The following is a 15,000-nucleotide window of genomic DNA, read 5'->3' on the forward strand; positions in this document are numbered from 1 at the left end:
GATTGTGATGATGGTGACTGTGGTGGTGGCGGTGGCGGTGACTGTAGTGACTGTGGTGGTGATTGTGGCAACTGTAGTGGTGGTGATTGTGGTGGTGGTGGTGACTGTAGTGATTCTGGTGAATGTGGTGACTATAGTGTTGGTGATTGTGGTGGTGGTGACTGTGGTGATTGTGGTGGTGGTGACTGAGGTAGTAGTGACTGTGGTAATCCTGGTGGTGGTGACTATGGCGATTGTGGCACACTCACCAGACCCTCACCCTCAACCCTCCTCCTCCAGACTTCAAGTTCTGGGAGGACGCGAGCGACGAGTACCACCCCCTCGAGGGCTCGCTGCTCCCCCTCTGGAAGTTCAAGTACGAGCATTCCAAGTCCCTGCTCGTGTCTGACATCTGCTGGAGTCCCGTCTATGCCGACCTCTTCGCCATCTCGTACGTGTCTTCAGGTATGCGTCGAGGGAGAGAACTTTGGTGCTTGTTATTGTGTTATTGTTGGTGTCTGTTGTTTGTTGTGGTTGTTATTGGTATCATTATTGCTGGTGCAATTCTTGTTATCATTATTGTTACGATTATCATTAAGTTGTTGTTATTGTTATTATTATTATCATTGTTATTATCATTATCATTGCTATCATCATTATTGTTATTATTATTATTGTTGTTGTTGTTATTACTATTATCATTATTATCGTTGTTGTTGTTGTTATCTTCATCGTCATCATCATCATTATATCATTGTTACTGGTGGTGTTATTAGTATTATCATCTTAATTATTATTATTATTATTATTACCACTATTATCCCCATCACCATCATTATCTTTATAATTCTGATCATCATCCCTCTCATCATCATCATCAACTCCATCATCATCATTAATCCTACCATTATCGGCATCATTCTCATTATACTCATTACCATCATCACCTCCCTCATCATCATCATCATCATTAACACCATGAACCATACCACCACACTTACCATTCTCACCACCACCATCACTCACCACCACCATTACTCACCACCACCATTACTCACCACCACCATTACTCATCACCACCATTACTCATCACCACCAATATTCACCACCACCAATATTCACCACCACCAATACTCACCACCACCATCACTCACCACCACCATTACTCACCACCACCTTTACTCACCACCACCATCACCCACCACCACCATTACTCACCACCACCATTACTCACCACCACCATCACTCACCACCATCATTACTCACCACCACCATCACTCACCACCACCATCACTCACCACCACCATCACTCACCACCACCATCACTCACCACCACCATCACTCACCACCATCATTACTCACCACCACCATCACTCACCACCACCATTACTCACCACCACCATCACTCACCACCACCATCACTCACCACCACCATCACTCACCACCATCATTACTCACCACCACCATCACTCACCACCACCATCACTCACCACCACCATCACTCACCACCACCATTACTCACCACCACCATCACTCACCACCATCATTACTCACCACCACCATCACTCACCACCACCATCACTCACCACCACCATCACTCACCACCACCATTACTCACCACCACCATTACTAACCACTACCATTACTCACCACCACTATTACTCATCACTCACCACCACTATTACTCATCACTCACCACCACTATTACTCATCACTCACCACCACTATTACTCATCACTCACCACCACTATTACTCATCACTCACCACCACTATCATTCATCACTCACCACCACTATTACTCATCACCACTATTACTCACCACCACCATTACTCATCACCACCATCACTCACCACCACCATTACTCACCACCACCATTACTCACCAACACCATCACTCACCACCACCATTACTCACCACCACCATCACTCACCACCACCATTACTCACCACCACCATCACTCATCACCACCATTACTCGCCATCACCATTACTCACCACCACCATTACTCACCACCACCAATACTCACCCTCACCTTTACTCACCACTACCATTACTCACCACCACCATTACTCACCACCACCGTTACTCACCACCACCATCACTCACCACCATCATTACTCACCACCACCATCACTCACCACCACCATTACTCGCCATCACCATTACTCACCACCACCAATACTCACCACCACCAATATTCATCACCACCATTACTCACCACCACCAATACTCACCACCACCAATACTAACTACCACCAATACGCACCACCACCATTACTCACCACCACCATTACTCACCACCACCATTACTCACCACCACCATTACTCACCACCACCATTACTCACCACCACCATTACTCACCACCACCATTACTCACCACCACCTTTACTCACCACCACCTTTACTCACCACCACCTTTACTCACCACCACCATTACTCACCACCACCATCACACCACTACCATTACTCACCACCACCATTACTCACCACCACCTTTACTCACCACCACCATTACTCACCACCATATCACAGGAGTGGACGGCGGAGGAGAAGAGATGGGCGGGATGCTGTGTCTCTACACCCTCAAGAGCCCCTCCACGCCCGAACGAGTCTTCCACACGCCCTTCGGAGTCGTCACGGCCAGGTTCCACCCGCAGGTTGGTGTTGCGGGGGGTGGGGAGTGGGGGGTGGGGGGATGGGGGGTAGGGAGTGGGGGGTGGGGGGAGGGGGAAAGAAGGGTGAGAGAGAGGGTAGGTTCGGGAAATGGGTTGGGAAAATAGGTTCGGGAAGTGGGTGCGGGAAGTGGGTTCGAGAAATAGGTTCGAGAATTGGGTGTGGGAAGTAGGTTCGGGAAATGGGTGCGGGAAGTGGGTTCGAGAAATAGGTTCGAGAAATGGGTTTGGGAAATAGGTTCGGTTAATAGGTATTAGAAATAGGTTCGAGAAGTAGGTACGAGAAATATTGAAATTGTTGTTGATATTGTTTATTATTATGGTTATTTAATTTGGTGTTTCTTATTGTTGCTTTTAGCGATCGGCGCTATTGTTAGTGATGTTATTGTCGTTATCGTTATTATTAGTATTATGATTATTATTATTTTTCATCACTGTTATAACTATTGTTATTAGTATCATTATAATCATCATCCATATTATTATTATTATTATTATTATTATTATTATTATTATTATTATTATTATTATTATTATTATTATTATTATTATTATTATTATTATATCACTGTTATTATCATTTTCATTATTATTATCATAACTATTATCACTACTATTACTATTATCACTATTATTACTAGTATTATTGTTATTATTATTATTATTATTATTGTTATTATTATTATAATTATTATCATTATTTTTTTATTTGTTATCCTCATCATTATTATTATCAATATTATCATTATTATTATTAAAATTGTTACTGTTTTTGTTGTTGTTGCCCTTCTATTATTATTATCATTATTGTTATTTATATATTATCGTCTTATGTGAGTTCACTTCCCCTCACTTCCCAATGCCCTGTCCTTAACTCTCCCTTCTTCCCCCACCCTAACCTTCATCCTCCTTCCCTTGCTTACCCCTCACCCCCTCCCTCCCTCATCCCCACTCCCCATCACCCTTCCCTCCCCCCTCTTAACCCTCACCCTCTCCCTTCCCTTCCCCCCCTCCTCCTCCCCTCCCCCTTCCTCCACAGCACGGCAGCATGTTGGTTGCCGGGCGCACCGACGGCTCCGTGGTGGTGTACGACGTGAAGGCCCCTCGCCACGCCCCGCCCATTTGCTCGTCTCCGGTCAAGGGGAAGCACCTCATGCAGGTCACTCAGGTTTGTTGCTTGTTTTTCTTTTTTCTAATTCAAAGGTCACTCAGGTATGTTACTTGTTTTTCTTTTTTGGAATTCGAGTATTGTGTATATTCTTAACTGTTGTTATACTTCAATTTTTGTTTGTGTGAATTGTGAGCCCCATATAGGGACGTATTCAAATTGGGGTGAGGATGACCTAAGTTACCTCATCCTTTTGAGATTTTTAAAATTTATTTATTTATTTATTTACCTTTTTTTGTCTCAATAAACGTTTCAAAGTCAAAAGCCAAGTATAATGGAGGCGAAGTGTCATCATCACATTGGTACCGATATCGTGATAATGAACATTGCTGATGTTATATATCTGTTATCATCACAGCTACCTTTGCCTTTAAAATAAAAGTTTCCTCTCAAACTCGACCCCCTGGTGAGATGGAAAACTGCGTTATCATCACAGGTACCACCATGTCAATGTTATTATCACCGGTGTCATTATCACTGCTATTTTCGCTATCATAGTCTTCTTCGCCGTCATACCAACGCCATCACGTATCACGATATTTTACCATTTCTGTTACCATCACCATCTCTGCTTTCCTGTGGCCGATCCGTTGAAATTGTGCGAGGCCCGACGGAATGAATATTCATATATAAAGACATGCAAATAAATGCATATTTTTTCTATCTCATAGATAAACATTTATCTGTCCATCCGTAGATATACATGTTTAGACTGATAGATATGCATTTATTTCTGTGTATATCTCAACGTAAGATGTTGGGGGCATAGAGGTTCGCCCACCGCTAGCCGAGAGATGTCATCGTAAGAGAACTTTGCAGGAGGGTTTATTGGGGAGGGAGATGTGTGACCCCACGAGAGACCCGTGCCCCGCGTGCCAAGGGCGGAGGGGTGACGAGCGAGACCGTCGTCTGTCTGCCGTCTGCCCTGCCTCCGTCTGCTCTCCTCTCTTGTCTGACGACCGTGTCCTTTATGTTTACAAAGCCAACAGACCGGCCGCTTCTAACGCCATCTGTCTCCCGGCCCTTCAGGTGAGATGGATCCGCACGCAGCCGGGGGAGGAACTCTGCTTCTTCTCCGTCTCCCTGGACGGCCGCGTGACGCAGTGGCACCTCCACTCCGCCGGCCTGGTCCACAGGGACGTCCTCGACTTCGCCTCCTGCAGACAGCCCACCAAGCTGCACTCCTCGTCGGATAAGGTGGTGTTGGAAGGTGGGAGGTATTTTTGTCCGTTTTTATTTTTCTCTCTCTTTTATTTTGTCAAGTGGAAGATGAATTCGGCAGTTTGCTTGTAATTGATGACATGTTGACAGGCAGGTAATGATAATGATTACGTAATTAATTATTCATATTTCAAATAAGATAATGATATCGAGGCTTTCAGTTAGTCATAACAAGCCTCTTGTATACATCCTCTTTTCGGAATAGAAATATTTTGCTGTCATTTCATTGAGCACATAAACATCATGCGCATTTATTCTAATTCACTAAATCTCGGGTTTTATGTATTCACGTAATCAGATGTGTATATATATTGTCCTCAAATAGGAATCGGAATATATTGATTAAAAGTCTACGGTATCGGTCACCATATTTCAGTTCCCTTCGCTAATAAACTTGCTGTGATATAACGACGAACAAAAGCGCAATGCAGCTTCTCATCTTTTTTCATACCTATCGAAGAAATTCCTTTGAAAAAAAGTATCCAGTGCATCTCACTAGATAAACCAAATCCCACGAACTAATTTAATTTACATTTTCTTTGAATATCATTGCATTTCAACTCATTAGAGATACGAAACCCCACAAAACACTGCAAAGAATTATATTTTAATTTTGCTTTGAGAGTCATTCTATTTTATCCAACGAGATATATTATAAACCGTTTACTGTCTACCATCCAGACAGCATTAGCTCTAAGAATCGTTCCTTTATACCCTGCAAAATATATTCTATTCCGTATATCTACACCACAAACATATTTCATTTCCATTAGCTTTGAGATTCGTTCCAATATACCTTATACAAGAGCTATCCATCACAGACAGATTTAATTTCCATTTCATTGCCAAATCGGTACAAAAAATATCTTTTTCCCATTTCTCTACCCCCCCCCCCCCCGCCCCCCTCCATTGCAAAATCGGTAAAAAAAAATAAATTCCTTTGCCCACCTCTCTACCCCCCCTCCTTCCATTTCAAAATCGATAATAATAATAATAAATAAAAATAGATAAAATAGATAAATAATATATAAGAATAATAAATAATAAATAAAAATAATAAATAATAAAAGATAAATAATAGATAAAAATGATAATAAATAAAAATAAAAAATCCTTTTCTCACCCCTCCATCTCTCCTCCCCCACCAGGAGCGGCCACCTGCATCGACTTCCGCCCCGACCACGAGAACATAATGCTTCTGGGAACGGACACGGGGGCGGTCTTCCAGTGCTCCGTCGCCTCCACCACCCACACCCTCTTCCGCTACCCCGCCCACACCTCCCCCGTCCGACAGGTGTCCTGGAATAAGCACCACCACGGGATCTTCGTGACGTGTTCGCTCGACTGGACGGTCAAAGTGTGGCAGCATGATTTCGTGTGCGTTGTTTGCTTGTTCGGTTGTTTGCTTCTTTTTTTTGTGGGGGGGGGTGGTTGTTCGGTTGTTTGTTACATTTTTTGGTGGGGTGTTTGTTGTTTGCTTGTTTGGATGTTTGTTTCTTTTCTTTTTTCTTTTTTCTTTTTTTTCGGGGGGGGGGGGGCGGTGGAGGTGTTGGGGGCGATCCATTTAAATTAGTTATATTCTTTTTTCTCTCTTTCTAACACCTTGCATGTCTGTTTTTTTTTTTTTTTTTTTTTTTTTTTTATCTCAGAGGTTATTTTCCTTGTCCATGATATACATTGCCTTAGAATATCTTCATAGATATCCTAACTATCCTTATACAAATCCCAACTACCACTTCCCCCCAAACTACCCCGTCTTAATCCCCCGTCTAAACTACCCCCTCTTACTCCTCCCCAAACTACCCCCTCTTACCCCCTCTTACACCCCCCCCAACTACCCCGTCTTCCTACCCCCATCTTACCCCCCCCCCTATCCCCACAGCTCCCCCCTGATCCAGCTGGACCTTGGGGGCGCGGTGGCGGGGGTGACTTGGACCCCCCACAGCAGCAGCGTCTTCGTGGCGGTGACGGACGAAGGGCGTGTACACGTGTACGACTTGCATGTGCGTATATGCCATCCTCTGTGCGTACAAGGCGTGGTTCAGAAGAAGAGGGGCGTGGTCACTTGCATCGCCTTCAGTCCCTTTCATCCTGTCATCCTGGTGGGCGGAGACAGGTGGGTTTTGGGGGGCGTGGTCTGGGTTGGTGGTATTGTGGAAGGTAGAGCGCGGGTTGTGAATACCGAGTGGTATTTCATAGGTATGATATGGTATGTTCTGGTATGGTTGTTAGTATGTTGAGTCCTTTGACGTTATTTTTTATTTTATTTTTTTTAGCATGTAATGTTGCATATGTTGGTAGGATATGGTATGGTGAGGTATGATTGTGTGATGGGAGTTTAATGCGTTGTATGATGCAGTGCAGTTGGTAAGACGCTAGGGTTTTGTATTGTGTTGTATCGTATGGTATGGTTAATGGGAGATTATTGTGTGGTATGGTTGGTATGTATGGAATGACTGATTTAGGTTATATGGAGTGGTATGGCTTGGCATGGTATGGTATGGTAAGCATAGCTGGTATTGTGTGGTATAATTTTTATTTTGTATTGTGGACTCGTATTTCTGTAAGGCTGTGGCAGTTATTAGTAAGACATATGGTGTTTTATGGTAGCATGATTGTATGGTGTAGTTATAAGTATACCTGGTAGTTTGTGGTATTCTCTAATATGATAAGAATGATAATGATAATAATAATAATATAATGATTAGTATGGCAAAGGGTATAATAATGTGGTATAGTATAGTACGGTCTGGTATATTTGGTAAGTTGAAGTATTGCTATTTTATGGTAAGTAGTGGTATGGTCTGATATAGTGTGGTTTATATGATAGGATAGTGTGGTTTAAAATCACGTGGTGTAACTGGTAAGGTGTGGTGTGGCTTAGTATATTTGGTAAGTTGCAGTATGATGCAGTATATTTGGCGTAGTCTGGCTTGCCATAATGTATTTAATGTTAATGATGTGGTTTTGTCTATGGGATATGGTATAATTTGGTATGCCTGGTATAAGTTGGTGTATTCGCTATGTATGTGCGGTACTTCTTGGTATAGACTGTGAATCATATCTAATATTATTTTTTACTACACGATCGACTTGCCGTGACAATGGCAGTATTGCGTATCACAAGGAAATGAAAAAACACTATTTTATTTTTCTCGTCGAGTTAGCATGGTGCAGTTCGTGACGCAGTGATGACGTCATCGTGTTATAAGGGCTTTTCACGTGTTAGAAAATAAGGTCGGGATAACACGGCGTAGAGGCGAAACACGGGAGAAAGTCGTTTGTCTTTTCGGAGAATGGAAGGAGAGAGGGTGAGGAGGAGGGAGTGAGAGAGAGAGAAGAGAGTAAGGGAGAGAGAGAGAAGATAGTGATGGAGAGAGAGAGAAAAGAGTAAGAGAGAGAGGGAGAGAAGATAGTGATGGAGAGAGAGAGAAGAGAGTGAGTGAGAGGAATAGAGTGAGTGAGAGGGTGAAAAGAGAGTGAGTGAGAGAGAGTGAGGGAGAGAATAGAGAGAAAGAGAAAAAAGGGAAAAAGGGAGAGAGAGAAAGAGCAAGAAAAGTATATGTGTGCGCATAGATAAATAGATGGACAGATAAATAGACAGGTAGACAGATTGGTAAACAGATGGATAGATAGATAAGTACATTTACTAGAAGATCAATGATTGCATGTTTATAGCTTGCTATTTGTAGTTATTTGAATATCAATTGTATAGTTTGCTTGTTGTATTATTGTTTTTATCCTCCCCCCCCTTCTCTCTCTCTCTCTCTCTCTCTCTCTCTCTCTCTCTCTCTCTCTCTCTCTCTCTCTCTCTCTCTCTCTCTCTCTCTCTCTCTCTCTCTCTCTCCCTCCCTCCCTCCCTCCCTCCCTCCCTCCCTCCCTCCCTCCCTCCCTCCCTCCCTCCCTCCCCCTCTCTCTTTGTCTCTCTCATACACACATTTTCTCTCTCTTCCTCTATCCACCCCTTATGTCCTTCCCTCTTTCCCCTCTTTCCCCTCTTCCCCCTCCCCTCCCCTCCCCTCGCAATCCCCCAGAGGGCGCCTGGTGTCCTTCAAGCTCTCGCCGAACCTCCGACGGCAGCCCAAGGACGCGAAGGGGTGCGACGCCCAGCAGCTGAAGGAGATTGAAGTGTGCAAGATCGAGCGGATCATTGCAACCACCAGGGGGTAGGGGGTGGACACGTGCTCGTCATTTTTTTTTATTTTTTTTTATTGTCATTATTATGATAGTTGTTATACTAGTAATGATAATGGTACTACTACTACTACTACTACTACTACTACGATTACTACTATTACTACGACTAATACTACTACTACTACTACTACGACTACTATTACTACTACGACTACTACTACGACTACTACTACTAAAGATATTGATACTGATAGGGCTTATAGTAATGATAATGGTAATAATGATAATGATAATTGTAATAACAATAATAATGATAATCTTTATTACTGATATTAGTATCCTCATTATCCTTAGTATTGTTATCATGATTATGATTTTTTTTATCATTGTTATTATTATTATCATTGCTATTCCTTTTGTTTATGTTCATTGTTATTATTTGTACTACTATTATATTTTTATTGTTGTTATTATAATTATCAAAATTGTTATTGTTGTTCTTATAGTTACTGCTGTTATTATTATTATTAATATTATTATTATCATTATGCATACCATTATTTTTGTTAATATTTTTTTTAGTATTATCATCTTCATCGTTATTGTTATCATTGTAATCATTATCATCATTATATCTATTGTTATTATTATCATTATCATTGCTATTATCATGATTATCATTATTGTTATTATTGTTGTTGATGTTATCATTAGTACTATCATTACTATTATTATTATCATTATTATTATCGTTATTGATGGTTATTCTTTTTCATCATTCTCATTATTATTTTGATTACTTTTTTATCATCATTATTTGTATTTTTCATTATTGTCATTGTTGTTATTACTATTATTGTTGTTATTATTATTATTAGTAGTAGTAGTAGTGGTATTATCGTTATTATTATTATAATGATTGCTATGATTATTATCATCATTATCATTGTTGTTCTTATTATTATTACTAGTATTGATATTATTATTATTATTATCATTATTATTATTATTATCATTACTGTTATTGTTATTATCATTAGCATCATCATTATTATCTTTTGTTTTATCATTATCACTATTGTGATTATCATTATCCATATTATCATTATTATTGTTGTTATTATTATTATTATTATTATTATTATTATTATTATCATTATTATTATTATTATCATTATTATTATTATTATTGTTTTTTGTCTTCATTATTTTTATCTTTATTATCATCATTATTTCTCATGATAATAGTAATAATAAGGATGATAATTATTACTTTATCATTACTATTGTTATTATGATTATTAATTTCATTGTTATTATAATTATCGTTACTATTATAATTATTACATTAGTCTTATCATTACTACATTATTATCATCATTAGCATTACAATTATTCTCTTAGGTTTTTTCTTAATTACTAATAATCTCATATATATTGTTATTACTATCAAAAGTGTTATTGGTGTCATTATTGTTGTGATTTTTGCTGCTATGACCCCATTTTTATTGGTTTTGATTTGATTCTCTCTTTGTCTCCTTCCTATTCTTCATCTGTTCAACATTTATGAACAACATGAACATCGGTGTTCATTCATATCCTCATTCTGCCTACGGATGACAATATGTGTTCAAAATAAGACCACGAATTCAACTGTATCTAAAATCGATGTAACATTTGTACATACTTGTAATATATGAAATGTGATTGTCATAATGTGCGAGTTATCATTCACAAAAAAATGAATCATGTTTATGTAGATTTTCGTACGAAAGAAATATTATAAAATTTTCGTGTGTTATTTTGAATATCCTTTCTATTCTTTGACACCAATTAAAGACTGGAAATGATTGTTTTCCACTGAAGAAAAAAATATTAGTCTTGCTATAAAAAAAGACTGCAAAGTTAGCTGGGATAATTAGGAAACACAAATCACATCAACTTATAAATAAACCTATTAGAATCACAGAAAACACTTCGTACTAAATACCATTATATTAAAGAGACCCAATCTCGTTTGATGTTATCCCTTGCCAGATCGCAGACCACAAATTATTATCTATGACAGTAGCTATAAAGAGACCCAAACGTCAAAACATCACGTGACATGACAAGTTAAGGTCCCCAGTTACTTTGTCAAAATGTCAGTGCCAGCCAGTGGACCCTCTTAAAAATTCTAACAATAGATGACATTAATAAAAAAAAAAGTAGATTCTTTCGAACCTGCTGAAAAATAGCATAGTAGCCATTGCTCCCCAAAAGACCAAAATTGTAAGACGACGAGCCGCTTCATGGATAAACGAGGACATCAAAGGAGCTTTACATGACAGAAATGACACAAATCTCTCAAAAGGAACAGAACAGATATCCCTTCAGGTTGAATAAATAAAAAAAAAAAAAAATAGAGAACTGTTAAGACATTAATTAATTCTGCAAAAACTAATTTTCAAAACAAGTTTAATGACTGTACAATACCAAAGCAACAAGGAGAACGGTTAAAACATTAACACCAAATAAAATACACCACACAGACACTTGCTTATATTCATCAGGTAGTATAGAGCATCTAAACGATCACTTTACTAATAATATCTGCAAACTCACATATGGACAAACAACGTCTTCCTTGGCCCCACAAAACGTGATTAAGACAAGACTCTCATCAAATGCTTTCAGACCATAACCAATAAAAAAATTGCGTGAAACGAATGCAGTAGGAGTGGATGGCATCGCTTTTCGATCCACCAAAGAAAGTTCACGCGCAATCGCATTCTTTTTAGCTATTATAAATACATTTATTGTCACAGATGCCTACCAATCAGTTTGGAAATATGGCATCATAATGCGAATTTTCAAATTAGGAGATACAGAACAGATTAGTGATTATCGTCCCTTAACTCTACTCCCAGTGATATCTAAAATGCTAGAAAAAATGGTTGCAAATCATCAAAATTCTCATCCAATCACCTCATTTCTGAAACGCAGCATACGTTTAGAAGTCAGCTATCCACTGAAACAGCATTATTAAGAATAACAAATAAAATCTATGACAGCATAGACAAAAATCAACTAAATCTACTCACATTGTGTGATCTATCGAAAGCATTTGATAGTGTCAACCATGAAATCCTGCTTTACAAAATTAAAAGTCTTCGAATTGACAACAATTGCTTTAGAAGTTATCTATCCACAAGGGCACATTTAGTCAAAATTCCTAATAATATGTCATCTAAGAAACCAGTCTCTTTCAGTGTCCCATAAGGCTCCGTATTAGGACCGATCTTATTCCCTATAATCATAAACGACCTATCAACCATTGGAACAACTGTCTCCTTGTTCAATATACCGATGACTCTCCCTTTCGTCACGCTGCCCCTGTAAGCAATTTAAATGAATTGATAAGAAACACTCAACAGACTCTCACAGAAGCAAAAATGCGTTTTCATAACAACGGCCTCAAACTAAGTCCTGATAAAACTCTTTGCAACTTAATAGGTAGTCAAAACATATCCCAAATACCCACAAACACAGTCATAGAATTTGAAGGCTAATATATTAAACCAAGTATAACCGTTAAAAATCTAGGAGTACACATAGGCAGATATATGAATTTTAAGACACACATGGGCAACATATACAAAAAAAGTAATGGACACAATAATATACCTAAATTACTTAAAAAGCAAAATCCCCACTCACACGAGAATTACTGTTGTACAAACCCTTGCACTCAGTATTATAAACTACTGTTCCAGCATATGAGGCTCAACCAACAAAACAATACAAAAATAACTAATACTAGGAGACTAACCTCACTGGTTGATGCCTCTACGAACAATAGTTAACAAAACAGGCATTCATACCAGACAGATTAACTCTCTGCACTTCAAGATATCATACACGAAAACACTGTGAAGAGAAATGCAAATCTGAGGCTCCAAAATCTGGAACAATCTACCACAAAATCTTAGAAACATCTTCAACTTAATGACTTTCAGAAAGAAATCAAAGGAACACTTTTTAATTATCAATCGCATCAGGCATCGAACTGCAAAATCAAGGCATGTAATTCTATGTCTAATGATGTGACCATCCTATTCTATATTATTCTATTTCATAACCGTCCTACTAATGTATTTTAATTTATTTCTACTTTTTCTTTATTACTGTACGCTGTCATTATCTATGTAAAATGAAGAACCATTTTTTTAACGGCATAAAGTATTTTGACACTAATAAATAAACAATGAAGGAGAGAGGGGGATATATATATATATATATATATATATATATATATATATATATATATATATATATATATATATATATATATATATATATATATATATATATATAATTTGAGTTTTATTCTATTACTCTCCTTCACCATCACCATTACTCTCTCCTTTCTCCGCCATTCCTCTCCTCCTCCTCCACTATTCCTCCGTTACTCGCATCCTCCTTCATAACCATTTCTTTACCATTTCACCATTATTATCCTTCTCCTCGACCATTCCCCTCTTCCTCCCTTTATATGAAGAAAAAAAACTGATCACTAAAACTATATATATATATATATATATATATATATATATATATATATATATATATATATATATATATATATATATATATATATATATATATATATATATATATATATATATATATATATATATATATATATATATATATATATATATATGTGTGTAATTCTTGATTAGCTTCTTGCAACACAAAATATGCATGTCATTGTCTAAACTGACTTTTTGACTGTTAAAAAAATTACATGGAAGAGCTAAAGGAGAGAAATAAAAGAAGGGAAAAAACAATTTGAATTTCTTTACTTATCCTCGTGCCATACCTTCAAACAATAAGAACTTTGCGCTAAAATGTTCAAAAGGGCGTTACAAAAAGACGTCTTTAACGGAGGTAGTTTAAAAGGTTGTTCAAAGAAGTATGTTACAAGGATCTTCTAAATGTTCGTCCTGAAAGGTTTAAAGGGGTCGTCTGAACAGGTCGTTTTAGGAGGTCGTCCCTACGCGATGACCCCCCGCTCCGTCCACTCCTCGACGATGGAGAGAATCCTTGGCTTGAGCAGCGGGTTCGCGTCCACCATCCTCAGCACGTTCCTCGTCTCGACGTCGACGGCCTCCTCGCTCCTCTCGATGATGTCGACGGTGTCCTCGGGTCGACGCACCATATTCGGGATCCATAGAAGACAATATAGTAACCCGTAAAAACCTTTATCCTGGTACTCCTTCGCCAGCTCGTCCAGGGTGAAGGGCGCCCTCGATCCCCCCGCTTCAAGGATCCCGGCGAAGGAGGCGTAGTAGGTCCTGAGGAAGTAATCCAGGTTGGGGCGTCGCACGGGGCCCGTCAGGTTCATGTTGAACAGGTGCTGGAGGTCGTTGGCAACGGAGGATTTGCGACAGCCCTGGAAGTCGAAGAGCTTCACGTCAATGGGGTTCCTGGCCTCGTCGTACCTGCGGGAGAAATGCCAATTTGGAAAATGATGTTCGGGTAATATGAACTTTTATCCATATTCAACAAGGAAAGAGAGCGAAGGGTGTAGAGAAAGAAGCAGGAAAGTGAGTATGAAGAGGAGTGGAACAAGTCAAGTGCTACTCACTTAAAGAAGAAGTTATTGATGTAAGGATCTGCGTGACAAATGGCGGTGAAGGGCGGCGTCTGTTTGATCTGCTCATTGTACATCTGCATTGCCTTCGGCTTGATCCTCTTGATCCACTCCACGACTGTGCTGCAGCCTCCGATCTTCTCGAACATTGCCACACTGCGTTCGAGGTAACTCCCGATGAA

The 15,000-nt window shown here is 39.1% G+C and overlaps 2 protein-coding genes across 2 annotated transcripts in view; one reads left to right on the forward strand and one right to left on the reverse strand.

Moving 5' to 3' along the window:
* LOC113810258 (dynein axonemal intermediate chain 1) overlaps positions 1-9,308 on the forward strand; it is a 15,308-nt gene extending 6,000 nt beyond the window's left edge. Inside the window, exons 5-11 of the mRNA XM_070130208.1 lie at positions 280-444; positions 2,515-2,639; positions 3,694-3,822; positions 4,852-5,032; positions 6,192-6,420; positions 6,926-7,159; positions 9,078-9,308. Coding sequence (XP_069986309.1) covers positions 280-444; positions 2,515-2,639; positions 3,694-3,822; positions 4,852-5,032; positions 6,192-6,420; positions 6,926-7,159; positions 9,078-9,213 — 1,199 coding nt within the window. The 3' untranslated portion in view covers positions 9,214-9,308. The remainder of the gene's footprint in view (positions 1-279; positions 445-2,514; positions 2,640-3,693; positions 3,823-4,851; positions 5,033-6,191; positions 6,421-6,925; positions 7,160-9,077) is intronic.
* Positions 9,309-14,007: 4,699 nt separating this feature from the next.
* The window catches only part of LOC113810260 (uncharacterized), a 7,812-nt gene continuing 6,819 nt past the window's right edge, over positions 14,008-15,000 (reverse strand). The window contains exons 2-3 of the mRNA XM_070130581.1: positions 14,813-15,000; positions 14,008-14,666 (exon numbers count right to left, since the gene is read on the reverse strand). The exon at positions 14,813-15,000 is cut by the window's right edge and continues 593 nt beyond it. Coding sequence (XP_069986682.1) covers positions 14,219-14,666; positions 14,813-15,000 — 636 coding nt within the window. The 3' untranslated portion in view covers positions 14,008-14,218. The remainder of the gene's footprint in view (positions 14,667-14,812) is intronic.

Source organism: Penaeus vannamei, chromosome 15 (assembly GCF_042767895.1).
Source record: "Penaeus vannamei isolate JL-2024 chromosome 15, ASM4276789v1, whole genome shotgun sequence".
Classification (NCBI taxonomy): Eukaryota; Metazoa; Arthropoda; class Malacostraca; order Decapoda; family Penaeidae; genus Penaeus; species Penaeus vannamei.